Source organism: Grus americana, chromosome 1 (assembly GCF_028858705.1).
Source record: "Grus americana isolate bGruAme1 chromosome 1, bGruAme1.mat, whole genome shotgun sequence".
Taxonomy (NCBI): Eukaryota; Metazoa; Chordata; class Aves; order Gruiformes; family Gruidae; genus Grus; species Grus americana.
The window spans coordinates 189,902,441-189,927,151 of record NC_072852.1 but is presented as its reverse complement, the minus strand read 5'-3'; the positions used below and the strand labels follow the sequence as shown (position 1 = coordinate 189,927,151).

General features: G+C 44.2%; 2 protein-coding genes and 1 long non-coding RNA gene across 12 annotated transcripts in view; 2 read left to right on the top strand and 1 right to left on the bottom strand.

The window, feature by feature from the left end:
* The window catches only part of TMEM272 (transmembrane protein 272), a 31,635-nt gene extending 22,514 nt beyond the window's left edge, over positions 1-9,121 (top strand). For all 5 annotated transcript variants that reach the window (XM_054835667.1, XM_054835646.1, XM_054835657.1 and 2 more), the window contains one exon: positions 550-9,121. In XM_054835667.1, the coding sequence (XP_054691642.1) occupies positions 550-912 (363 nt within the window). In that variant the 3' untranslated portion in view covers positions 913-9,121. The remainder of the gene's footprint in view (positions 1-549) is intronic.
* Positions 8,402-15,578, bottom strand: LOC129210123 (uncharacterized). Of its 2 annotated transcripts, XR_008578310.1 has the most exons (4): positions 15,438-15,572; positions 13,940-14,108; positions 9,798-9,890; positions 8,402-8,520 (listed from the first exon to the last, which is right to left on the bottom strand). It is a non-coding gene; the product is annotated as an uncharacterized LOC129210123 (long non-coding RNA). The 2 variants fall into 2 exon arrangements; XR_008578311.1 differs by lacking the exon at positions 13,940-14,108 and having other exon boundaries at positions 9,798-9,859; positions 15,438-15,578.
* DHRS12 (dehydrogenase/reductase 12) overlaps positions 15,360-24,711 on the top strand; it is a 31,411-nt gene continuing 22,059 nt past the window's right edge. For 2 of the 5 annotated variants that reach the window (XM_054835608.1, XM_054835618.1), the window contains exons 1-3: positions 15,366-15,578; positions 16,092-16,225; positions 19,891-19,973. In XM_054835608.1, the coding sequence (XP_054691583.1) occupies positions 15,523-15,578; positions 16,092-16,225; positions 19,891-19,973 (273 nt within the window). In that variant the 5' untranslated portion in view covers positions 15,366-15,522. Of the gene's footprint in view, positions 15,579-16,091; positions 16,226-19,890; positions 19,974-24,711 lie in introns of all 5 variants that reach the window. The other 3 variants (XM_054835633.1, XM_054835626.1, XM_054835598.1) reach the window with 2 other exon arrangements.

Sequence of the window (24,711 nt, the reverse complement as noted above, 5' to 3'; positions counted from 1 at the left end):
CCTGATTGAAGGCAGGAATGGAGCAATCTGAGAAAATGATGCTTAATTGAAGAAAAATCGACAGAATCATTCCAAGTATTTGAAGCAATTTATTTGGGGTTTAGGTCAAAGTCTAGATCCTTCATAATTTTATTTAAGTTGATTCACCTATATAGCCATGGAAAATAGAGTTAGGAGAGACAAAACCACCCACTACAAGGCAGGAACTACTCTACTTAAGTCATTTAGCAGTTACTCTGATCTGTTCTTAAAAGTCTCCAGCGTAGGAGCTGCTGCCATCTCCCTACACAATCTGTTCTCATGCCTTTCCATCCACACCACTGGCAAGTTTTTTCCAATGTCTGGCCTCAATCTCACTGGTGAATAAACTGTAGGGATAACATGCACTATTTTCAGCAGGATCTGCTTCATTTGCGACTCCTCAGCTCCCTCTTACATGATTTTCCCACACCCAGTTTTAATTTGTCCCAAAGGCTGGCAGTGGCCAGAAGGTGCTCAGACTTTCCACAGTCAATTAACTTATTCCTTTTTCTCTCCCAATGCCTCCAGGTGACTCTCCTGCTGTACGACTCAACCAGGATGAGGCAGCTGCTTTCCAAGTCAGTTGTGATTGATGATGATGATGACGACGAATATCCCTGGAGGCAGAATGCTCACAAGTACTACATCCATCTAACCCTCAGCCTTTTCCTCTTTCTCTGGTTCATTCTTGGGAACTACTGGGTTTTTTCTGTGTACCTGCCAAATTTCATCCCACCTTTCCATCAGCCTCAGGATTATTGTGACAAAACCCTGTACATTTTTGCTGTTGGTGTTCTCATTATTAGCCATACTGTTCTCTTTCTCCTTATCTTTTGTAGCTGCTGCATATATTGTTTTTCCAGGCAAAGATACTCTTCTGAGGAAGACTAAGTGCCACATAAATAAAGCCCCAGCTGTTTGGGAAAGTGTGTACAACAAAGAACAGGCAATAATTCACCCTTTGTGTATATCTTTGTTGTACTATATATATGTATGATAGCAGTCAACTACAAGAGGAAATTGTAAAATACAGTGCCATCTGGAAATAGCTGAGGTGGAATACAGCATAGTCAGTGTAAAATTGCTGCTGCAGATGCCAGCGTGCACTCTTGCTAACTTCTACATCCCTTTTTTAACTCTTGGGTGTTCTATCTGCGGTATGCTCTTACAGATGGCAAACTCCACGAAAACCAGGTCCCCTTATGTTGTTTCAGCATAGAACATCTTTGCCTGTAAAAGTAGCCATGTTGTCCTCTTCCCTGGGATCTGAACATCTCTGTAGCCTTACTGAGGTATGTTACTGTCCCTGCATTACAGATGAGGGAGCTGAGACAAAGAGACAACAGGCTGTATTCAGACCACCCTCCATGGCGCATGGACAGTAACTTAGATGCTCACTAGAGAGGTATTCAGGCCACTGTTAGACCAGCCAGTAAGTAGCTATGATAGCAAGCAAGCATGTATAAAAGGCAGCCTGAATATCACAGAATCATAGAATGGTTTGGGTTGGAAGGGACCTTAAAAGATCATTTAGTTCCAATCCCCCTGCCAGGGGCAGGGACACCCTCCACTAGATCAGGTTGCCCAAAGCCCCATCCAACCTGGCCTTAAGCACTTCCAGGGATGGGGCATCCACAACTTCTCTGCGCAACCTGTTCCAGCGTCTCAGCACCCTCGGAGTGAAGAATTTCTTCCTAATATCTATTCTAAATCATAGAATCATAGAATCATAGAATGGTTTGGGTTGGAAGGGACCTCAAAGATAATCTAGTTCCAACTGCCCTGCCATGGGCGGTAAATCGACCCTCCTTCAGCTTAAAGCCATTACCCCTTGTCCTATCACTCCATGCCCTTGTAAACAGTCCCTCTCCATCTTTCCTGTAGGCCCCCTCAGGTACTGGAAGGTTGCTAGAAGGCCTCCCCAGAGCCTTCTCTTCTCCAGGCTGAACAATCCCAGCTCTCTCAGCCTGTCCTCTTAGGAGAGGTGCTCCAGCCCTCTGATCATCTTCATGGCCCTCCTCTGGACTCGCTCCAACAGGTCCAAGTCTTTCTTGTACTGGGGATCCCAGAGCTGGACGCAGTACTCCAGGTGGGGTCTTACAAGAGCCGAGTAGAGGGGCAGAATCACCTCCCTCGACCTGCTGGTCACGCTGCTTTTGATGCAGCCCAGGACACAGTAGGCTTTCTGGGCTGCGAGTTCACATTGCTGGGTCATGTTGAGCTTCTCATCCACCAACACCTCCAAATCCTTCTCCTCAGGGCTGCTCTCAATCCATTCTCCGCCCAGCCTGTATTGGTGTTTGGGATTGCGCCAACCCATGTGCAGGACCTTGCACTTGGCCTTGTTGAACTTCATGCGGTTCACACAGGCCCATCTCTCAAGCCTGTCAAGGTTCCTCTGGATGGCATCCCTTCCCTCCAGCATGCCAACCACACAACACAGCTTGGTGTTGTCAGCAAACTTGCTGAGGGTGCACTCAATCCCACTGTCCACGTTGCCGACAAAGATGTTAAACAGTGCTGGTCCCAGTACTGACCCCTGAGGAACGCCACTCATCACTGGTTTCCACTTGGACATCGAGCCATTGACTGCAACCTGTCATAGAAGGCCACCAAATTTTTTAGGCACAATTTGCCCTTAGGGAAGCCGTGTTGGCTGTCACAAATCACCTCCTTATTTTCCATGTGCCTGAGCATAGTCTCCAGGAGGATCTGCTCCATGATCTTGCCAGGCACAGAGGTGAGACTGACCGACCTGTAGTTCCCTGGGTCTTCCTTTCCTCCCTTTTTAAAAATGAGGGTTATGTTTCCCCTTTTCCAGTCAGTGGGAACCTCACTGGACTGCCACGACTTCTTAGATATGATGTAGAGTGGCTTAGCAACCTGATCCGCCAGTTCCCTCAGGACCCACGGACGCATCTCATCAGGTCCCATGGACTTGTGCGCCTTCAGGTTCCTTAGATGGTCTCGAACCTGATCTTCTCCTACAGTGGGTGGTTTTTCATTCGCCCAGTCCCTGCCTTTGCCTTCTGTGACTTGGGCAGTGTGGGTGGAGCACTTGCTGGGGAAGACTGAAGCAAAAACATCATTGAGTACCTCAGCCTTCTCTATGTCCTGGGTAATCAGGTCTCCCATTTCCTTCCAGAGAGGGCTCACATTTTCCCTAGTGTTCTTTTTATTACTGATGTACCTATAGAAGCTTTTCTTGTTGCCTTTGACATCCTTGAGCAGATTTAATTCTATCAGGGTTTTCACTTTCCTAACCTGATCCCTGGCTGCTTGGACAATTTCTCTGAATTCCTCCCAGGCTAACTGCCCTCGCTTCCAATCTCTGTAGGTTTCCTGCTTGTGTTTGAGTTTGTGCAGGAGCTTCTTGTTCATCCATGCAGGCCCCTGGGCATTTTTTCCTGACTTCCTCTTTGTTGGGATGCATCACTCCTGAGCGTGGAGGAGGTGATCCTTGAATACTAACCAGCTTGCTTGGGCCCCTCTTGCCTTCCCTTTTTCCCATGGTACTCTACCAAGCAGATCCCTGAAGAGGCCAGAGTCTGCTCTCCTGAAGTTCAGGATAGTGAGCTTGCTGTGTGCCCTCCTCACTGTCCTAACACCATTTCATGCTCACTGCAGCCAAGGCTGCCCTTGAGCTTTACATTCCTAACCAGCCCCTCCTTGTTGGTGAGAACAAGGTCCAGCATGGCACCTCTCCTTGTTGGCTCCTCTGTCACTTGGAGGATGAAGTTATCATCAATGCATTCCAGGAACTTCCTGGATTGCTTGTGCCCTGCTGTGTTGTCCCTCCAACAGATATCGGGGTAGCTGAAGTCCCCCATAAGGACCAGGGCTTGTGAATGTGAGGCTGCTCCTGTCTGTCTATAGAAGGCCTCATCCGCTCAGTCTCCCTGGTGAGCTGGCCTGTAGCAGATCCCCACTGTAATGTCCCCTGTCCCTGCCCTCCCTTTAATCCTGACCCATAAGCTCTCAGTTGGCTCCTCATCCATCCCCAGGTGGAGCTCCATGCACTCCAGCTGATCACTGACATCGAGGGTGACACTCCCTCCTCGTCTCCCCTGCCTGTCCTTCCTAAAGAGCCTGTATCCTTCCATCCCAACACTCCAGTCACAGGAGCCATCTCACCATGTCTCCATGATGCCAATAAGATCACAGCCCTACAGGCATGCACACGTCTCCAATTCCTTGTTTGTTCCCCATGCTACGTGTGTTTGCATAGAGGCATTTCAGTTGGGCCTGCAATGAAGCTGGCTTATTGGCTGGAATTCCTTTGTGCTGCACTTCAGGTGCTCTCCTGCTGACCTGTGATCCTTCTCCTGGCTCTGGGCATCTATTGCTGGCACTGGCATCAAACTCGTAGGAGTGGGATGGATTGAGGTTCCCCTCCCCTGGCAACTTCAGTTTAAAACCCTCTTCATTAGCTTGGCACGCCTATGACTGAAGATGCTCTTCCCCGCCTGGCCCCCAGGTCTCTTCTGAACTTGGATTAGAAAGCATCTATATCTAACTGTGGTGCTATAATACATAGGCTGAATATATCCATATATATCCAATACATCCAAACTGAGTGAAGGCCACTTTGCAAGTCTTTGGCAGAACAAAGAACTGAGCTACTGAGTATCAGATCGGTGCTTTAAGCAGGGCTCAGCATTCCCCAATCTGGGGAGACTCCTCTTCTCCACTTTTTGTATAACAGTAATTTGTCAGTACCACATCAACACAGAGATGGTTGTCAAACCATTGTTATCAAGTTCATAGAAAAACTGATGATGTTAGGTCAGTATTTTAAATATAAAACATGATAATAAGACATGGCAGGGATGTGCGAATTTCAAGTGGATGTGTTCACTACAGCAGTTCTCTGGTTGTGGTGTGTGTGTACATTCGATTTCTTCACCTTGGTGTTGTACATATGGAAATCTGTACTTAATGGACAGATGTAATGCCAACAGCTTTTAAGTCAGCAGCAGTGTCAGCTTTAAAAGCACCAGCATGCATAGAGACAATTGTTTTGTGACACGTAATGGAACAAGCCCATAACTGGTCCTGGTAGATTGTTTTTTTCCTGTGTTGATGAATTCAGTGTAAAAGTGCTCTTTCTGCTTTTGCTTTTTGCACTTCTGTTAATATGGTCGATATGCAGGGGCTCCCCTCTGTACAAGCATGAGGGTGGCCCCAGGCACAGGAAGAGGATGTGTGTTTTGGGTATTTTTTCTGTTAAAACCTACACAGCTGAAACCGATGTTTTAGAGACACCTAAAAGAGTTGCACAATGCCTGTGGAAGAGTGAGAACTGTAAAAGAACCTTAACAATATACCACAGCTGAACAGGCTCTGCTCAACCTTCCTTCCTGGGACTGAGGCTGAACACAAGGTAACATCTGTGGGAACCACTTGTCTTCAACCATGAACTTTTTTCTCAGGGGCCATTGTACAGATAACTAAGGATGCATTTGGTCCATAAGGATTTTAATTCAGGCCCTGGCTTTAAGAATTGTTTATTTTCAGAAAACTGATCTTAGAAAGAAGGTGGGATAAAGGGTGAAATAATCTGACAAGAGCAGCATCAGTGTAGCATTGCCCTGTTCTGCAGCAGCCACTCAAGAGTCACAGTCAGGCTATCCCTGCTCAGAAATCCATGGAATGGGAATTACTAACACTGCTGGCTGACTGAGGCCATGCACAGTAGTATGTAAGGACATAAGATCAATGGAAATCTTTCCTTTTATTCATGGGCCTCAGATTGCGTCTGGGAGAAATCACAGGCTGTGTTTTCCCAAGAGCTGCTCCACCCCACGCTCTCCACTGCCTCTCTAAAGGTACTACACATTTCTGAAATATTACTCCTGCCAGTGATGGAACGTTAGAATTCCTCTTTCCCACACCAAATAATTCACTGGCTCAGTGCTTGGACTGCTGGATTTCAGTGTTCAGTTCTGAACTGATTTAAGTGATTTAGATCACTTCTCTCTTCAGTGGAGAGCATCTTTCATTCATTAAGATGCCAAAGTGTTTAAGAAATTGCCTATCGGTCGGCATAACTCCATCACTCAAACGCAACAAAGCAGCTGTTTATCATTACACATGAACTTTACCCAAAAGCTTGGAACAGGCATAAAAAAGAAAGTTATACTCAGTTGATAATGCAAAAGAAATTTAACAAGAAAGTAGCTACACACACTCCATCCATAGGACTCCAGTACAAACTTCCCTGTTCTTGAAAAATTCTGCTAGAATCATTCTTGATCACAAAGAATTAAGGGCTCATATTTCTGATTAAGTCTGAATTGATTCCCACGTCACTGCGCATCCAGTGACCCTGCACCAAGTGATGATGTGTGCTATCTAAGCAAATATGAGGTGATTTTAGTTCAGCCTGGAGGAGAAGACCTCTAAGCTAAGTCACATTGCCTTGCGTTTTCTGTGTGCCTGTGTGAGCATAGTTACAGCAGCTCAGCTGATGTGCATTGATTTATCAAACTTCAGCCACACAAGGGTAAGCCTGAGGCCTATGTCTCATTCACAGGAGGCTAAGACTGATTCTCTACAGTCTGCCACGGAGGCTTAATTCTTTAGGTATGAGAACCCGGTGCCTTCGTTGACATTTTGGGAAAGTGCTGCCAAATCACAACGCTAGTGTTCAGTACCTGGTTGGCACAAACACAAAATGATATAGGAGGTATTACTGAAGCAAAAGGCATTTGTGAAATACTTTGAAGTTACACAGAGTAAACAAAAAAGCTTTGTTAGGCCTGTGAGAGGAAAATTCTGAATTGATAGTATTTACCTTTACTTCTGTACATCAATAAGCTATGGCACATGCAAGTGTGAACATCAACACCTCCAAAATTGTTGGAGCCATCAATTCTGTATCCAGAGAGATATAAGCAAGCCTTCTGCACTTTCACTGCTACTGTCTCCTTCGGCAGGCTGGAATCATGCAGGTGTGGAGCAGGGACACCTAGTTTTGGGCATATGATTAAATACAACTGAGTTACGGTGACTTACTAAGTTACCACTCTTCCTGACCCACCATCAGCAGCATAGTTTCTCTTGGGTTGCTCCAATGACTAAATAAAGCACTCAGCTTAAACCCAAATGAAAGTAGTTTAACTGAAGGCACTTTATTTCACTTTGGGGTAAGCTAGGAACATGTGCATGGTCCACAGCACCTTAACTTGCAAGCAGCAACTTTTTAAATTGCCACAAACTGACGGTGTCCCAGACATATGCTCAGTCCCTGGAGGAGTAGGCACATTTCCTCAGCAAATAGCTGGGGGGGAATTAAGTCATTACAGTCCAAAGGTCGAATGGCTGAAAATACAATCTATACCTTGGTATGCAAATGTTTAATATTTTGCCACTAGACTAAAATTACAAATTGAAAATGTTCATTTATTTTTTTTTCCCCAGTAATATAAATGGCTTCTGGAAATTGGACAAAATACACCCTTAAGCTAATTATTATGAACTCAGAAATCTGTTTACTTCAATGCAGGAAATCAGCTGTAACTGTTCCAGTTAAATGGTCTCCCCTTCTTGAGAAATAAAGGTCTATTTCTAGCTTGTAAAGGAAAAAAAAATACACGATTTCAATGCATTAGATAGCCTGCTCACTGCTAGTTATGGGTACTACAGAAATCTAATAATATAAAGACACAAAGACGTTTCTGCATGCACACGCAGACTGTAGACGTATACATATGATAAAAGCAATGATAGCAGCCATGAAATGAATCGCACTTATTACAGTTTATTGCCCACAGTATATTTCTCCTCCTGCTACTCTACCTTCTTTCGCAATGAGCATAATATTGCAAAGCTCTAAGGAGCAGCTTCCCACAGCTATTTTAAAAGTGGCAACAGACAAGCAGATGTTTTGTTCCTTCATTCCAAATGTTCAACACAGAAAGCTCCTACCCGCTGACCCAAAGAGAGGAAAGATGAGCATCAGACATATCACAGACCTCATCTTCTCAGGAGAAGAAACAGGAATGTTGCGCTGTTAGAGAAGATCTCTCTCACACAGCACTCGCTCTGAGCTTTATGAGGTCCCAAGACATCAGACTTTAAAACTACAAGGTGACTGTGCAGAAAAAAAAAGAAGCAGAAGCTATTGTAGGTTATGTTAAGAACCGTTTTGAATGTCTTGGATCCTGAAATGTGAACAGCTGGTATAAATGAGCCTAAATGCTTTGACTTAACAGGCAAAGGTCTACAAAGATTAAACCGGTGACAACTTGAATACATTGTACCACATTCTAAACCAGATCAGCTTCTGTAAGTTATGTTGAATCTTATCTCTGATTACTTATCTTCCCCAGATTATAGCTGATAGGGACTTTGCATCACAATGAATACCCATGTATGTTCTACGTATAATACAGAAAGGATTGTTACATCAGGACTGTGAGTTGAAATTGTTGCTTCGTGGCTTGAATTTCTTGAGGTTCCTGTTCACTACTGGAGTACATGAAAGTCCCACAGGTGCTAGCCATAGAGGAAAAAGAAAACATTTTTTAAAAGCATAATATTTGAGGGAAAATAAAAAAGGCTGACAAGTGCAATCTGATATCGCATAGTACAAGAAAACAAAGTACAAGAAAGCTGCTAAAAAGAACAATGTTGTATTGCAAGAACAGGTTTCTGAGAAAACTGTATGAAGCTCTGAGAAGTCACATTTATATGTTTGTAACAGTGAATTTCTATCAAATGTCTCATTTGAATAAAAATGCAGGGAGGAGGATATGGACCAGTGTAAGTGCATAAGCCTATGTGATCGGAGTTTAAAAATTAAGGTACTTCACATTTACCAATCATGCTAATTATAATCAACCATACTGCAATTTCACTGACATGAATAGTTATATCAGAGACTGATTTCGCCCACAGATTTGAATCTAAGCCGTACTGACTCTTCTGTACGATCACTAGTACTCAAGCAAAGGGGAAATCTGTGATACTTTTCCCCATGCTGCAGTACAACAGCTCAAAAGTGAGAGGTGCCCTGAGATGCAAACTGTCAGCCTGTAGGCCAACATGCATGAACGCTTTTTTTAACAAGGTCCTCTCAATTTCCATGTGAATTAGGTCTTATGGATCTTATGGATTTCATTCTCAGTCCTTTGGAAAAACATATTTAGCCTTTCAGTATCAAGATGAAATGAGTACACAGGGTGCAAACAGTGGAGAAAAAAAATCCACTATACACACTTACTCACACGTTGCTACAGACACCACCTTTTTATTATCATTGCTTATTTTTGCTCTTTGTATTGCTATTCTACTTCTGCATGGATTTCACATTACTATTCATAAATTCTATTTATCTTCAGACTATATCAGAAAAGGAGTTGCTTCATTATTTTTAATGGACTTTAAAAAAAATAATTGTCCAACAACAGGTGAAATAAGACTGTTAATAAATGAGTCTGGTGGTTATTTGCAGGGGAGGATTTGGCTCCATAGCTTTACATGGATAAGTTTTACATACCTCCATGGTTTCTGTTACCACAGCATGTGGACTGCTGATGGGCACAAAACTTCACTCTGTCCCTTTAGCATCTGACCACAATGTACAGCAACCATATAAACTGAGGTGTGTCTATTGCCCTGCTTGTAGATATCTCTTGGTGGATACATACTACTAGATAGGATTGGCAACTTAGTGATAACAACTGTGCTGAAATAATCAACCTTAATGAGCTATAAGATTTGCAGAAAAATAAGAAAAATAAGAGAAAAGAACGGAGTATAGCAGAACTCACCTGAGTTATTAAGTCCATGAGCATCACTGTCCAAGAGCTGGTAGGAAGAACAGTAAGATCCACTAGAAGAGTAGTAAGAAGAGAAACAGGTAGCTGAAGAAAATATTAGTAGAGATAACTGCATTACTGTCACAGCCCAGCAACAGACATGTATGCATGTCTGTATGATGCTTACTGTAAAGACACCAAGACAATTTTTCAGTCATGGGAATCATAAAATTGATGCTTTATTGACTAAAAATTTCATTTTCTAAGATTAAAATCAACTATAAATCTCCTATTATTTTTCAAACTGTTATATACTAAAGCATGTAGAATATACAGGAGATGAACTAGCTTAACAGCAGGTTTAGCTGCTGTTCTCAGTTAATTCTGTTCACTTTGGGAGGACACTCAGCAGTCCTTCTCCTTGCTGGGATGTGCCTGTCCCTGGGAGGTCCCGCAGGCTCTCAGAGACCAGGGCCCTCAACAGTTGATGGAGCAAACTTATACTTGTAATAAAGCAAAGTAAGAGATTCCTTTTACTGGCCCCTCAGTAAAAGGGAGTGATTGAGCTGAGCTGATGACATACTGCCACATTTGTTTCTCAAGAACAAAAGGCTATTTGGTCTTGACTGTTCATTGAAAACAACACTGCTGATGACAGCGGCTGGCAAACTTAGCGATGACTTGGGTATAAGAGCACACAACAAAGAAAATACCCCACTGTTCATAAAAACACCACACATGCCAGAACTTTGACCCCTCCCTGCATTCAGGATAAGCAGCTTCTGCTTCACCCACCCTGCTAATAGCATAAGCACTTCAGACACGTCCCTGAGACCTCAGGGCCTGGATGTTCCTCTTCGATCACTCGTCAAACCCTCTGCTTCAGCCAGGCAAAAGGAAGAGTGCCGACTGCTCTCCCCAGGCTGGTGACAGCTCTTAATTGCTATTACACTCACTGGGGCAGCACTAGTTTCTAAAGCTGGACTTTTCAAGTGTTCTGCACCCAGAGCTGAGGCCAGCAGGGCAAATGCAGGGTTGGGAGTAGCTCCCGCAGCAGCAGTGGCTTGCACATGGTTGCAACTTCCTTTGAAAACCTGGTCCCAACTATACATGCCAAGCTTTTCTGCAAATCTGGCCCTTAAAGCCTGCTCCTGTTCCCATTGCAATCAGTGGCGACATTCTGATTGATTTAATGGGGGCAGGCACAGAGACTTAATTAGAAAATTGGTATCTGCAAAGGAAGGAGAAAATGCACAACAGCCTGTCATCTTCCAGTAGGAAGCAAGCAAGCAAAGGAGCTGGTTGTCCTTAAGACAGAGATTTTAGCCTCTCAAAAAAAAAAAAAAAGATAATAAAAGAGATTGGCAAGATGGCCTTGAAGCTGCTCTTAAACATCTTGTATCATATATAATTGCTTTTCAGCTCTTGAGTACTCTATCTACCTTTTAGATCTGTCCCCTGGGAAGAAAATATGAAACATGCTGAAACACACAGCCCTTAACAGCATTAGGTATTTTCAACTTTTCTTTTGTGTTGGGAGGCAATTAAAACTTTGCTTAAAAGTCCTTGCTCTTTGACAGGTACAAAGATGGATCAAGGCTTAGATGTGTTTTTCATGCTAGTCCAGATGGGGGCCAGAGAGCCATTTTTCACCAGCTCTTGTGTTTTAAGAAAATACTGAGATTCTCAAATCATTACTGTATGAAAAATCCTAACATCTGGAGGCTCACAGTCACAACACTCCAGAATTTTGTTTTGAGGATTATCTCCATTCGTGGAAGGCCTCTGTAACAGACTCCAGGGCTACTTCTACACTGGTAAATACATCTACCTGAATGCAGGATCACTGGTTCTAGGCCAAGCTGTGCACTGTTAATCCTGGTGCAGTCCCATCCATAGTGCTTGGGAATGAATTATGCCTTGAGCAAATTACCCCGCCCCCGATGATGTTTGAGCTTGTTTTGGACAGAAGTATCTGTTTAATACTTAAGAAAGCCTGGCCATCAACAGTCATGTGCCTAGCACGGACAATAAGAGGATTAGGACCTGGGAATATGCTATGAGTTATTTAATAGTATAGATATACCTGAAGTGTTGTAGTCCTCAAGGGGAAGAGTTAACTTGGGTATGTTTTATCAGGGCTAACCACTAGGGTGTGTTTAGCCAGGCTGAAGCCATTTTGTTCTGTGCTCAAATGAGGGAAATGTCAGGAGCTCAACAGACTTGCAGGTCTCTTGATCCCCCGCTTCCAGTGTGGGAGCCAGGCTACACATAGATATCAGTTGCTGGCTGTGAGAACTATCTGAGATGTTGGCTGCCATGAGAAGAATTCCTTGTCTAAAAAATCTCTCACATTCAGAGCACTGTCCTATCGGCATTTAATGCTAAGCTAGTAGCAATCATGAAAGAAACCAAAAGCTGTAACCTTCCAAATTCCCAAAGCTCCAGAATGGATCCTAATTCAGCTAACAGGGTGCTTCAACCTAAAATTCAGTACAAAAGGCATCATGCAGCCAAAACTCTTGATGTGAGCAGAAATTTTGCCTGTGAGAGTACTGTGAGGCAGGCCCTTCATTAGCACCAGCCATCTCTTGGCAAAACTATGTCTTCCCTTTCTCCTGCACACAACCCATAATGTCTCATCACTGTGATGGCTGGATTAGCAGAGAGCACTCATACAATCTCTATAGCCTCCTGCCTCTGAAACACCACCACAAAAGCAAAACATCACAGGGGCTGAAATGAGGTAGCAGAAACATCTAGGTGTTAGGACAGCGTGCAACAGCTCGCTTCTGATGTGAAGCTGTTCAGAGAAAGAGATTTCATGGCTGAAATATTTATGCACAGACGTGTCAACACTGTGCTGTGATGATTCCTTTCTGGGTGCAAGCTGAGGCCCTCACTATGGAAAAAGCAAGTGTGTCTAAGCAGAAATCTCTCCGCTGAGTGTGCTCAGGGATTGTTGCACTCTGGCAAGGGCACCATTTCTCAGCATTTACAAAATCTCCTGAAAATGTCATGTGTTAGAAGGGTATGGCTAACATGACAGTAGTGGTGCCACAGTATTTATATAATACCCTCAGAGAATGGTGTGTGTGTACCAGGGTGACACTGGTTCCCAACCTTGCATTCAAATGTCTTCCTAACTATCTCATCTTCTCTAATGTTAATAAGAGTGATATGTTATAATTACCCATTACTGCTTACAACCCAAAATATTATGAGCTGCTCCCATTGTCTGGCTGCCATAATATATTTTTGTGTTTGACTCATGGACAGCTTCTGCCATGCGTACTCCCATCGGTTAGCACCTCAGGGCTGCACCATCCAGCATCTTGCTGATTACAGTCCCAATGGTTTAGCCTGCAAGGAATCCTTTGTATCTGCATATTCCCTATTTACTTCCAGAGGTTGGCAGACTGCAGGGATGTACTCCTCAATCTATGAGAACACAAACTGAAACTAGAAATAAAACACATCAGAGCCATCATCCAGTTTTGCCTGTACTAAGCCATAGTCTAAGTGCTTAAGAAATAAAGAAGGTAAACAAGGAAATGACAAGGGAATGAAGCACATCACAGAAACTTTCACAGGGGTTTGGTTATGTTTTGTTTGGGGTTTGCTAATTTTTTTTTTTCAAACTGAAACCATATTTCCTGTAAAGGATGCAGCTAATTCTGTGGGATAAGAAACCTTGGAACATTACTGTTCTCCTAACAGGACACTGAGATGCACCAAAGATTACAAAGCCCAAGGCGAGACATTCTCTATCATAAAAATGTGGGGCAGCACTGCAGTTTTCTGCCTGGATATTCATAACAGCAGGCATGCCCACAGAATTCTCTGGTTTTCCCCTGCTGTGTATTTTCCCTAAGCCAGGGTTTGAGGACAGTAATCAGGCAGACTTGTACAGGCTGTGAAGGAAAGGGAGGAGCTGAAGGGCTAGCAGGGCAAGGGATTGAAAGTAGGAAGAGGGAATATTATCTCAGCCTGTACGCAGGGCTCTCTGAAGCCTAACATCTGCTTTGTTCACAGCAAGTGTGATTATCTAACATCATTATAGCAGTCTAGGCTGTACAGTTTTGGTTGCTAATTGCACATTGTAGGTGATGACCATAAAACTATTTCCATATAGCTCACAATTACATACTTACAGACATCATAGTATGTATCTGTAGTTTAGGCTGCCATTCATTTTCCATTGTAGGAAATAACTTTCTGCCACTCATACTATTGCCAAGTTGTTCCTTTCTGGGCCAGAAGTCTCCATTTTGAGCATCAGAATCAGGATCAATTGCTTAAGAACACTTCAGTCAAAAACTCCTAGCCATTTCCAAAAACAAAATCAGTCAAAACGGACTCAGGCTGCTGTTTTTAAATAAATTATTTCAACTGCTTTAATAAGAACAAGCATTTTTAGATTTCATGCAAAGGTATGACATTTAGCTGGATAGTGTCTGAAGGGAAGAAAATATCGCTGTGAAAATGTGTCTTTTTGCCCTCTGAAAATTCTTACTTCACACACAATACCTAGTACAAGCAGACAGTGCTGAGTTCAAAAGTTTTAACTTCATGGTGGGAAGTACCTTTTGTACGAGGCTAATACTTGCACAACATGCTGAGAAAGTGGAAGACTTTAGTACGAGGTCTTTGCCAGAGTGAAGAGATTTAGAAAAAGAAGTATCAGGCTATCATACAGGGTCAAAAAAGACAGAATATTCCCATTCCTCCCCTATCTCTGCTATTGAAAGCAGGTAACTTCAGCTCTTGAAAACTTAAGATAGGGATCCCAAAGCAGCTTCTCTGTGTGTGGCCCTGCATACCACAGAAAATACATGAATTTATCTAACGTGCACACTGAACTTTCTAAGTTCATAGTCCTTTAATATACTTTAAAATGTAATTATACCTGTAATGACAACTTCCTTATAGCTAACATGGGCTGTCCAGATGTGCAATTCCACATGATTGCCTTGGGCTTCACAACTCCAATGCACATACCAGAGGAATTGAAAACACATTTTAAATTTCACTCTCCCTACTGCAACCACCACTCACATACTCTACTGGTATACTTTACCTCATCAGTAGGAGCCAGAAATTTCATGGGTTTGTTACATAAAATGCTACTTGGTGTGGCACAATGCAGTTGTTTATGTTTCTGCAAGAGTGTCCCTCCGACAGCTTTCCAGAGCAGAGGATGCAGGTCCAAGTCCTGTAGCACTGCTCCCCATACCCAAAACATGACACCCCATTTCCAGCCCTGGCTTAGGTTGACAACAGCATCTGTCCCATACAGGTGCCCTGCAAAACTCTCCATCCTTCATCTGCCACGGCCTTCACGAAGCATAGCAGTCTCTAGCGCGGCAGGGACTAACTGCAATGCTCAACAAAATGCCCGACTGGCTGGGAGGCACCCGGGTCCAGTGGTTAAAAGCAGCCTCCTTTCCTTGTTGGTTAATGAAGAAGAGAGGAAAACAGAAGAGAGAAGAAAAAACAACTCCCAGACCGCTGGGGGGCAGGAAAGGAGCACAACTCCTCCCACAAACACACACTACCCTCCCTCGCACCCCTCTGCCCCTCATGCAGGCCAGCCAGTAATGGCGGTACCAGGCGCGGGCATGACGGGGCGGGGCTGCCCTTCGGCCCTACCTAACGGCGGGCAGGGCTGTCCGCGCGCCTTATGTAAGGGCAGAGGCGGGGCCGGCACCCCTGTGGCGGCAGAAGCACCACCGCCATGTCCTGGTACCGTAACGCCGTGTGGTTTGTGAAGGGGCTGCGGGAGTACACGAGGTATGGGCGGCAGCCGCGGCCCCGCGGAGCGCGTCGTGGGGCGGCAGCAGGCTCTGCGGCGGGGCGGGCGCTGCGGCCAGGGTGGGGGCGTTTCTGTGCGTCAGCGGGGTGTTTAACCGTTTCGAGGTGTTGGGGTTCTTATGCTTTTAATTGAAGCCTCCGCACCCCCTCCAGAGCGGACAAATTTCAATGCCTTCTCTGTGAGGACTCCCGGTGGCGCTGCCTGGGCCCTCTCGGACACCCGCCCTGGGGCTGCAGCCGGGCCACCTCTGAGCGTCAAAGTTTGAGCTGTGTGGCTTGTGAGGAGCAAACGTCTGGAGTTGTCGCTAAATCACTTGTTGTGGTGTCACTGACACTATATGTGCTTGTCCCATGGGTACGGAGAGTAATGAGGAGAGGGGGGGGTGTAGTGTATGCTGAGCTGTGAAGGGAGAGTCTTTTTCAACCCTCCCCCGTGGTTTTTTTTGGATGTACTCTCTTCTAGTTTCTCACAGTTGTTTCTGATTTATTCAGGAGTGGCTATGAGTCTGCTTCCAAGCACTTCAATCCAGCTGATGTGGAGGTGAACGTGGCTGGAAGATCCTTTCTGGTCACCGGCGCAAACAGTGGCATTGGCAAGGCCACCGCCAAAGAGATAGCAAGGAGAGGTGAGCTGGGCTGTAAGGAGCTCTGAGGGGTTGTTACAGAGAAGATGGAAGGAAGCAGGTTTGGCCTTCCAGTGTAAACCCAAAGACACAGCTCCCTGGGATGAAGGGTCAGGTGTGTTATTTTACAAGGCTGTTAGTGTGGGTTAGAGAGGTTTAAGCATGATGAGTACTGTGAAAACTGGAATAATGAAACAAAACTAGTGGAGAGGATCTGCAAAGTGTTTCTTAAGTATATGTTTATCAAAACTATTTGTGTTATAGTGGCATCTAAGGCTGTTAGTGACAGATCAAGGTCTGTGTAAGGCTGATTTGGTACAAGTAACAGCCTGGCTGAATTTGAACTGTTTTGCAGAACTTGCAAAAGTATCACATGATGAAAGAAAACAAGTGGCTTTGCTAAGCTGAGATGGGAGAGTATGAAAATAGCAATATAGTTGTGCTTGATCTTGGCAATAACCTCGAGTTTGTGCCCTTTAACTGATTACATGCAACCATTTTTTCTGTTGCTCTCTGTAAGCAAGGAGATGGTATGAACTGGAACTAGCTACTGTTGAAGGATAAACCTAATCCCTTTCAGACTTGACAAAATAATTCCTGTTGTGCAAGAGTGATAGGAGTTTTGGCATGTAGAATAAAAAGGAGGAGCTTGCGGCTTTGCTCTCTCTTTGCCTGCTTAGGTTTCATAACTATCTTATGAAGGAAAGTGGCGGCTCAGTTAAACTAATTCAAAATTATTAGCATCAAAGAGCCTTTGGGTTAAAGATCCCCGTCACTGCCAGTACGGGATTGATTTCAGATTCCCACTACTGCCATTATGCATAATAGCCTTATGTACGTATTGCTTTGTCTGGTGACTGTTTTGCTCACAAATGGATATGCCTGCCAGCTTTTGCAAGCTGTCAAGCTGACTGGATCTGCATAGGATCTGGTCACCATGTCTAGTATTTGGAGCCTGAAGAGCAACTTTGGGCTCAGACTGCTTGTCCAATACCTTGCGTGGGTGCTGCTGCGTGTATGAAGTTAAAATGACTTACGTGTCTTCCTGATCCTGTCCTTGTGTGTGTCACTCTGAAACTCAATGTCAGCTGTTGGGGCTCTGGCTTCTAGTTGAATCTCTTCAAGTACACCATGACAAGAAAATAAGGAATTCAGACTCGGCAAAAGAATAACCAAGCTACATTGGCTTTACCTTCAAGCACTTCAGATCTTTGTAAATAATGACAGTCTTGAGGAGAATCTCTCTAGCCTGAGTGCAGTTTTTCACTAAATTGGTGTCTTATGGGTATTGCAGATTTGTATGTGTTGTGAACTGCGTTTCCAGTTGGATGCAGAGTCTCCCAACCACTCTGACAATTCCCGTGTGGTGTTCAAGTTCAAATAGTTTCAATCTTTACCATGGAAACTATATTTAAATCCCTTTCCTAGCCCATAGGTCACACCAAAACTTTCCTCTCTCCTTAACAGCAAGAAAAGTTCATATTCAAAGCCCTTAAAACCCCTGTTTCCAATTAATGTTTTCCACTGTAGACTATGGGAACATTCCTCATGAGCTTGAAGGCCAGCTACTTCTTCCATGTGTTTAGTTTGTACCTATGCACATTACTTCTGCTGTCCCCTGTGTTTTGGGAAGAGTTCCTTAAATATCTGTGAGTGTGCATCCTTAACTGCCTTAAGATCTGTAAGTAAAGCCCTCCTTTGCAGTGAAGCCTGCAGTCACTGTGAGAATGGCCAGAGAGGTGAGCATGGGACACTGCCCCTTCTGATTGCCTTTTCTCTCACTCATGAAATCTGCTGTCCCTGGGGCAAAGACTCTTTCATTCTGATCTGTATATATTCAGCGCCTGTTTGTGCACGGTCCCTTCCATCCATGGTACATGTGTAACACAAACTGAAGGTGATACTGTATTAAACAACAGTTAGTGTCATTTGTATGATCATCCCAGATTTGGGAGTTTCCCAGTGCTGCCTGCAATTGTGCACTTGGTAAAGGTAACCCAGCCAGCTCTGGGGGAATCAGACCCTGTTAGAAAATTACAGAAGTCAAGGATACTTGCTGTAATGGTGCTCAGTGGAAAAAGCTCTCTCACAAACAGAAAATGTCATGATCAGACCCCACACTGGGCTATGCAGTGTGTGACTGCTCTATCCCTAGGGTCTAGTTGGTGCCTTGCATTTGGGTTCTGGGCACTAGAAGAGTGAGCCAGCAGCCATTGTTTCTGTTACCGCTCCTTTGGGATTACATTGCTTGATCCTTCTAGTAGCGGGCTGCTAGCAACCCCTAAAACACCTTTAACAATAGGTAAAAGTAAAGAGCGCAGGTACTCCTGTGATTAACACATTACTTGTAATGATCAGAGAATACAGAGCATAAAACTAAAGAAGAATTATGCCTACCTGTACTTTAGTCCTCTTTTTGAAGGCTCTCTTTAATGTGGCCTTTGATAGGAGCCTTGCCCTGCGTACTCCTTTCATAGAAAGGTTGGTTGGAAGGGACCTCTACAGGTCATCTTGTCCAGCATCCCAGTTGAAGCAAGACTGGTGCCAACACTGGATCAAACCAGCCATTGCTTTGTGTTGTTGGAACTTGAAACCCGCAAGGATGGAAAATATGCATGCTCAGGGACAGCCTGATTTATTTATAAGAAAACTAGTGAAAACTTTTCTTAATGCCTGACCTGAGCCTCCTAAGCTGCAATTTGTAGCCATGGTCCTTGTCATATCTGCCACTGCTGAGAAGAATTCTGATATCAGGCATTTTTATTTCCTTTTCTCAGAGCAATTCCAGTCACTTGTGTTGTTCAAGCCCTTTACTGAACTTTGTAAGGCATGTGCCAAAAGAGGCATTTGCAATACAGATACCTTAGCTTCAATTTCCAGTGTAGCTCTGGTATTTTATCAACACTAAACATGATGTGCAGACTTGACAGAAAATGGTTTGAGCAGACAGTACCTGGAGCACAGTGACCTTTTTGCATACATGCAGCCTTGTGTGAGGGCCATGTTACAGCATGATGCTTTCTCCTTCCTGCCTTCATTGAGACCAGAGCCAAGCACAAGTCCTCCAGCTTTCTTGCGATATCCACTCTTTGTGTCCTAAACCTTTTGTTTGAAGGACCTTTAACTTTTGACAGACTCTCTTGGGATTCTTGGTGTGTCTGGTCTGCCTGATGGTACTGCTGGGTCAGTGCCTTTTGGGGGAATTTATCCGAGAATGGCCCAAGGCCAGCGTACCTGGGACTGCTGTGAGGTGCTATGGCCCTAACCAGCTCCCAGCTCATCAGCAAGTGTGACAGGAGCCCTGAGAGCCCCACAGACCTGAGCTTCAGCAGCATTGATGAAAAGCCACTGCTCGGCTCTTGGCAGCAGAGAAGTGGGACTGTTGGCTGTGCAGAGCTCAGGAACGTTCTGTCTGCTGGGAAGCCCCCATGATATTTTGGTGACCATTTGACCAGCATTGCTACTGCTACTAGCAAGCTGTAGATTTCCCACAAACTGGACTGCAATCACAAAGGGTTTTTTTGTTTCATTTGGATTGTGTCAAAACCTAACACCAAACAAGAACTGCAAATTGGACATCTCTTCCTGGCCCTTCCTCTTTGCTGATGCCTCTCCCAAACGCAGTTAGTAATTAATAATTAAATGTGTTTCTTGTCACAATCCACCAGGTGGCACGGTTCATCTGGTTTGCCGAAGTAAGGAACGGGCTGAGGTTGCCAAAGGAGAAATAGTGACAGAAACGGGCAATCCGGTGAGTTGTTTTTCAGTCTTTTGTTTACTCTTAGAAAGACTGTTAATATTAAAGACCTCAGAGGCCTTGAGACATTCAGTTTCATCATTTTGGTGTTGTTTTTTAATAGTATTTTCATATAGACATGGAAACATCTAGTGGTTTAATATGGTTTGAAGTGATTTAATTGCACTAGGTGACATTTTCTGTGATTAATAACATCACCACCAGCATGCTGTTTTATTTAATGTTTGTTGTCGATATGTTTTGTGATGTCCTACTTACTATTCCTGACTATTTGGCTGAGGCTCTTAAAAGTTAATGCATTGCAACACTCTTGCAACAACATTTATGAGTTTACAGCATTGGAGTTGAAGGTTTTATGTGTCTGAATAACATGCTTTTGATTTGCTAAGGTTGACTGCTCTGTGAAGTCCTATATGTGGTCCTAGTTCCATGTTCTACAGACTTTTCCATCTCCTTTTCTTATAATATCTCTTCCTTAACTCCTCCCTTTTTGCTCCTGCATATATCACTCTACAGTATACCCCTGTAGCTGTCACTGTTGCTTTTGCTAATTATTCAGGAGGGTGTGCTTATGGAGAAGTACAGTCACTGTCTTTCTGTCTTAGTGTACGGGTTTTGGCTGGGATAGAGTTAATTTTCTTCATAGCATCTCCTATGGTGCTATGTTTTGGATTTGTGACCAGAACAGTGTTGACACCCCATGTTTTAGTTATTGCTGAGCAGTGCTTGCACAGCATCAAGGCCTTTTCTGCTTCTTACCCCACCCCACCAGTGAGTAGGCTGGGGGTGCACGAGGAGTTGGGAGGGGACAGACTGGGACAGCTGACCCCAGCTGACCAAAGGGTTATCCCATACCATGTGATGACATGCTCAGCAACAAAAGCTGGGGGAAGAAGAAGGAAGGGGAGACAGTCACAGTTATGGTGTTTGGCTTTCCAAATCACTGTTGCACGTGATAAAGCCCTGCTTTCCTGGGGATTGCTAAATGCCTGCCTGACGCTGGGAAGTAGTGAATAAATTCCTTATTTTGCTTTATTTGCACACACAGCTCTGCTTCACTTATTAAATTGTCTTTATGTCAACCCTCAAGTTTTGTCTGTTTTACCCTTCTAAATCTCTCCCCCATCCCACTGGGAGGGGAGTGAACGAATGGTTGTGTGGGGCTTAACTGCCTACCAGGGTTAACCCACAACAGCTATCTTCATTTTAAATAGTGGCTTGGCTCTTGAACACAGTATTTTGATTCCAGTAACAGTTTTTAATGTGGATCAAAAATTCTGAAGACTTTTTATGGTTAGAGATACTGTATTGACTAAATTTCTGCTCTTTGGTTTCAGTTCCCTAGTGTGACACAACCAACATTACACTTCAGTTCTTTAATGGGGGTGAATTAGATCAGTCCTTATGTAGGAATAAATACTTTCCAGCTGCCTGTAACTGTGTAATCCCATGGCTATAGTAAGACTGGTGATTATCTGTTACCTCATTTTCTAACTGCAGTCAGACAGCCTGGGAAGAGAGGTGGGTTTGATGACCTCTGAAGTTTCTTTCATGTTCTGTTTTCTGTCATTTGGTGAAGCAAAACTTGAGGCAAATAATGTTCTTCCTCTAAAACCAGCACAATTACTGCATTCCCACTTTCTAGTAGGCTGCAAACCTGTCGCTTCTCTAGTCATGAAAGAGTATGAGGGCACTGCAGAACTTGTTCGTGATCCTGGGGACAGGGTGCTTGTATAGAAAGCAGCATTCAGTGAAGTGTTAGACGAGCTGTACAAGAGGCCCTGTGGGACATGTGACTGCACTGGGAAGAGTCATTTTAATAAGGAGTCCACAAGAACATCCTTCTTGGTAAGTGCTCATTCAGAAGCAATCCAGGGAGATAATAACATGCTTTCTCTGCAACTTGACAAGCTGTATCCAGCCTTAACTTGCTCTTCCTGATCATCTGGATGGAGATCCTGTTGTAGTATATGCCAAAGATTTTTTCCATCTTCCACAGCAACACATGCTGAAGTTCAGTGCTGAAATGGAGTTATTTGGCAGGCATCTGCACCTAGACCTGGGAAGTTCTAATGTGTTAAAGTAGATCTAGTCACGGAGATTAGGTCTCACTTTGAAAATGACTTTGCTATCATCAATGACTTTTATAGGGAACAGGCCTGTGGGTCCTTTTTCTGAGCCCGTGTGATAGTCTTCAGCAGATAAGTGTTGATTTAGATCTTTTTCAGTGTCCAGAATCATTTGTAATATTGGAACATCTGGCCAAAAAACTTCAGCTCTTCTGTTGTAGTAGATAATGGTAGTAGCTTTAAAAGTAGAAAGCTTTTAGAGAGGTATGTAGATAGAAACAGTAAAGCGGTGTCAAATTTTTGGTCAGAAATGAATATTACAATGAGAAAATTCTGACCTAACTCAACTAAGGAGCTGAAATCCAATGGCTAGAGAGAAAAAGTCATGTGGTTTTTATCTGCAGGGAAGCAGAATTATAGGTAGGGAATAATGCCTTATAATTTTCTCAGCTTCTTCACTTATCTCATTTGCTTGTATAATGAGTATTTAAAGAAGCAGCTTGGAAAGAGAGGAGGTCCTTTAATGATTATTTGTTGTTTTGCATGAGAACACATCCTCTGCATAATTATTTTAGAACTGCCTTTTCCTGGGATATGTCATAAGACTATCTGTGGTATGTCTTCGAGACTAAGTGCTATCTAGGAGAAGAGTAGGAGTTGACATGCCTTTTGTATGCTGATAAATGCCACTGTGCTTGTACTAGGTAGAACACAAATTTGCAAAAAGCAAGAGAATTGCCTGGAACAAACAGTAAAAGGTTTTTGATGTTTTCGAGAGAGGAGATATTTCTAGCATTAGTGGTTTAGAAAATTATAACTTTGCTCTCATGTCAAGCTTTCCCTTTTTTTTAATTCTATTGCATCCACATCCTTGGCCATAGTATTTCAAAATGTTGCAAGACTATTGTGACATGGAGTGGCTAACCGGGACTGAGCTGTTCATGCAGCAGTTAGCATGGAAGAGGGTGCAGAAGGCACCTGACGCTCTGAGACAGCTAGAGTGGGTGCAGTGATGCACCCGAAAACATGCTCTCCTACCCTGGTCGGAGCAACTGTGCGTAGCCGTGGGACGCTTGCCCAGACAGAGCTCCAGAGGAATGATGTGGCAGGTGTTGAGCTGTGAGGAGTGACTGGTACTTTTCCCCGAGCCTGGGGCAGAGGGTGATGGTGGTCTCACCTGTTGGGTTCTGCTCTGGTCAAGGTGCTGGGCTGCCAGGTGAAGCAACTGCAGGAAATGAGCAGGCTGCATAACTGTAGAGAACAGAAACAGGAGATTGACAGAGTCTTTGCAGAGAGTAGAAGAGCACAACCCCCGCATGACGTGGAAGGAGGAACAGCTAGAAGCTAAGCTCAAACGAGTGGTGGATAGAGACTCTTAAGATGGGGAAGATTGGAAGCTTGTCACTGCTGGCAACAGAAGGCAGGCTTGCTCTCTGCAGATGTGTGTTTATAGGATAGGTATAGTGCCATGGTAACAGATGAGGAAGAACAAGCTTTGTCAGGGGAGGTATTGGAGCCAGATGATCCTGAACTGTTGTCAGCACTGGGAGGTAGTGGTGGGTGATAACAGCTGGAGGCTTCCTCCTGTGTGGGGATGGAGGCACCCATCTGCAGTCTTGGCTTGATGTCTTGAGAGGTTTGTCACGTGCTGGGGACTCAGATCTAGGGTACTGCTGAGGCTCGTCTGGACCTCAGACTAGTGCCTCTTGTTGCCCAACCACATGAATCCTCATGGCATTGTGAGGGATGACCTTGAGCTCATCAAGAGTGCTTACAGAGAGTGGAGGGCATGGGGGCCCAAATGTGCTCTCCTAAATCCTTCTAGTGAAAGGGAAGGGCTTGGGTAGGAGCATATGCACCCTGCAGGCTAACGCCTGAATGTGCAGCTGGTGTCACTTCGGTCTTGGTCACTTTGGTCTTTGACTTCTTTGACCTTCTCTGAGAATTGAGCATTGCTGAGCAGGAATGACAAAGTGGATGAAGAGTGTCTTTGCCAAAAGGTTTGCTAAGCTGGTAACAAGGGCTTTAAACTGCTTTAATTGCGGAAAAGTGACTAAAGCCAGAAGAGTGGTGGGGTCATGGGGACAGCGAGTACGTGTCTAGGGGACAGCAAAATGGAGGAGGCTCTCACAGTTTTCATGCGAAAGCAACATGATTGGGTCGCCATCTCAGATGGCTGTACATGAATACACATAGCATAGGAAACACAGGAATCCATGCATGGTTGCAGAGCTGTAGTCTCACTGGGATTAGAGACATGGTTGGCATGACTAGAGTGCTGCAACGAATGTATACAGGCCCTTCTAGAAAGACAAGCTGGGAAGACAAGGAGGAGGAGTTGTGCTCTATGCAATGGAGTGTCTTGAATGCATGGAGCTTTGCTCTGAAATAAGCCAGTTGAGAGCTTATGGGTGAGACAGAGGTGAGGTCAATGTGGGTGATGTCATGATGAATGTCTGCTACAAACTGCCTGGTGAAGTAGAGGAAGTAGATGGAGCCTTTTTTAGAGGGCTAGGGAAGCCCCATGATCACAGTTCCTGGTACTCATGGAGCACTTGAACCACCCTGATACCTGCTGGCAACACGGCAAGGCATAAACAATCCAGGAGATTTCTGGAGATCATTGAGGACAATTTTTTTTATATGAGTATTGGACAAGCCAG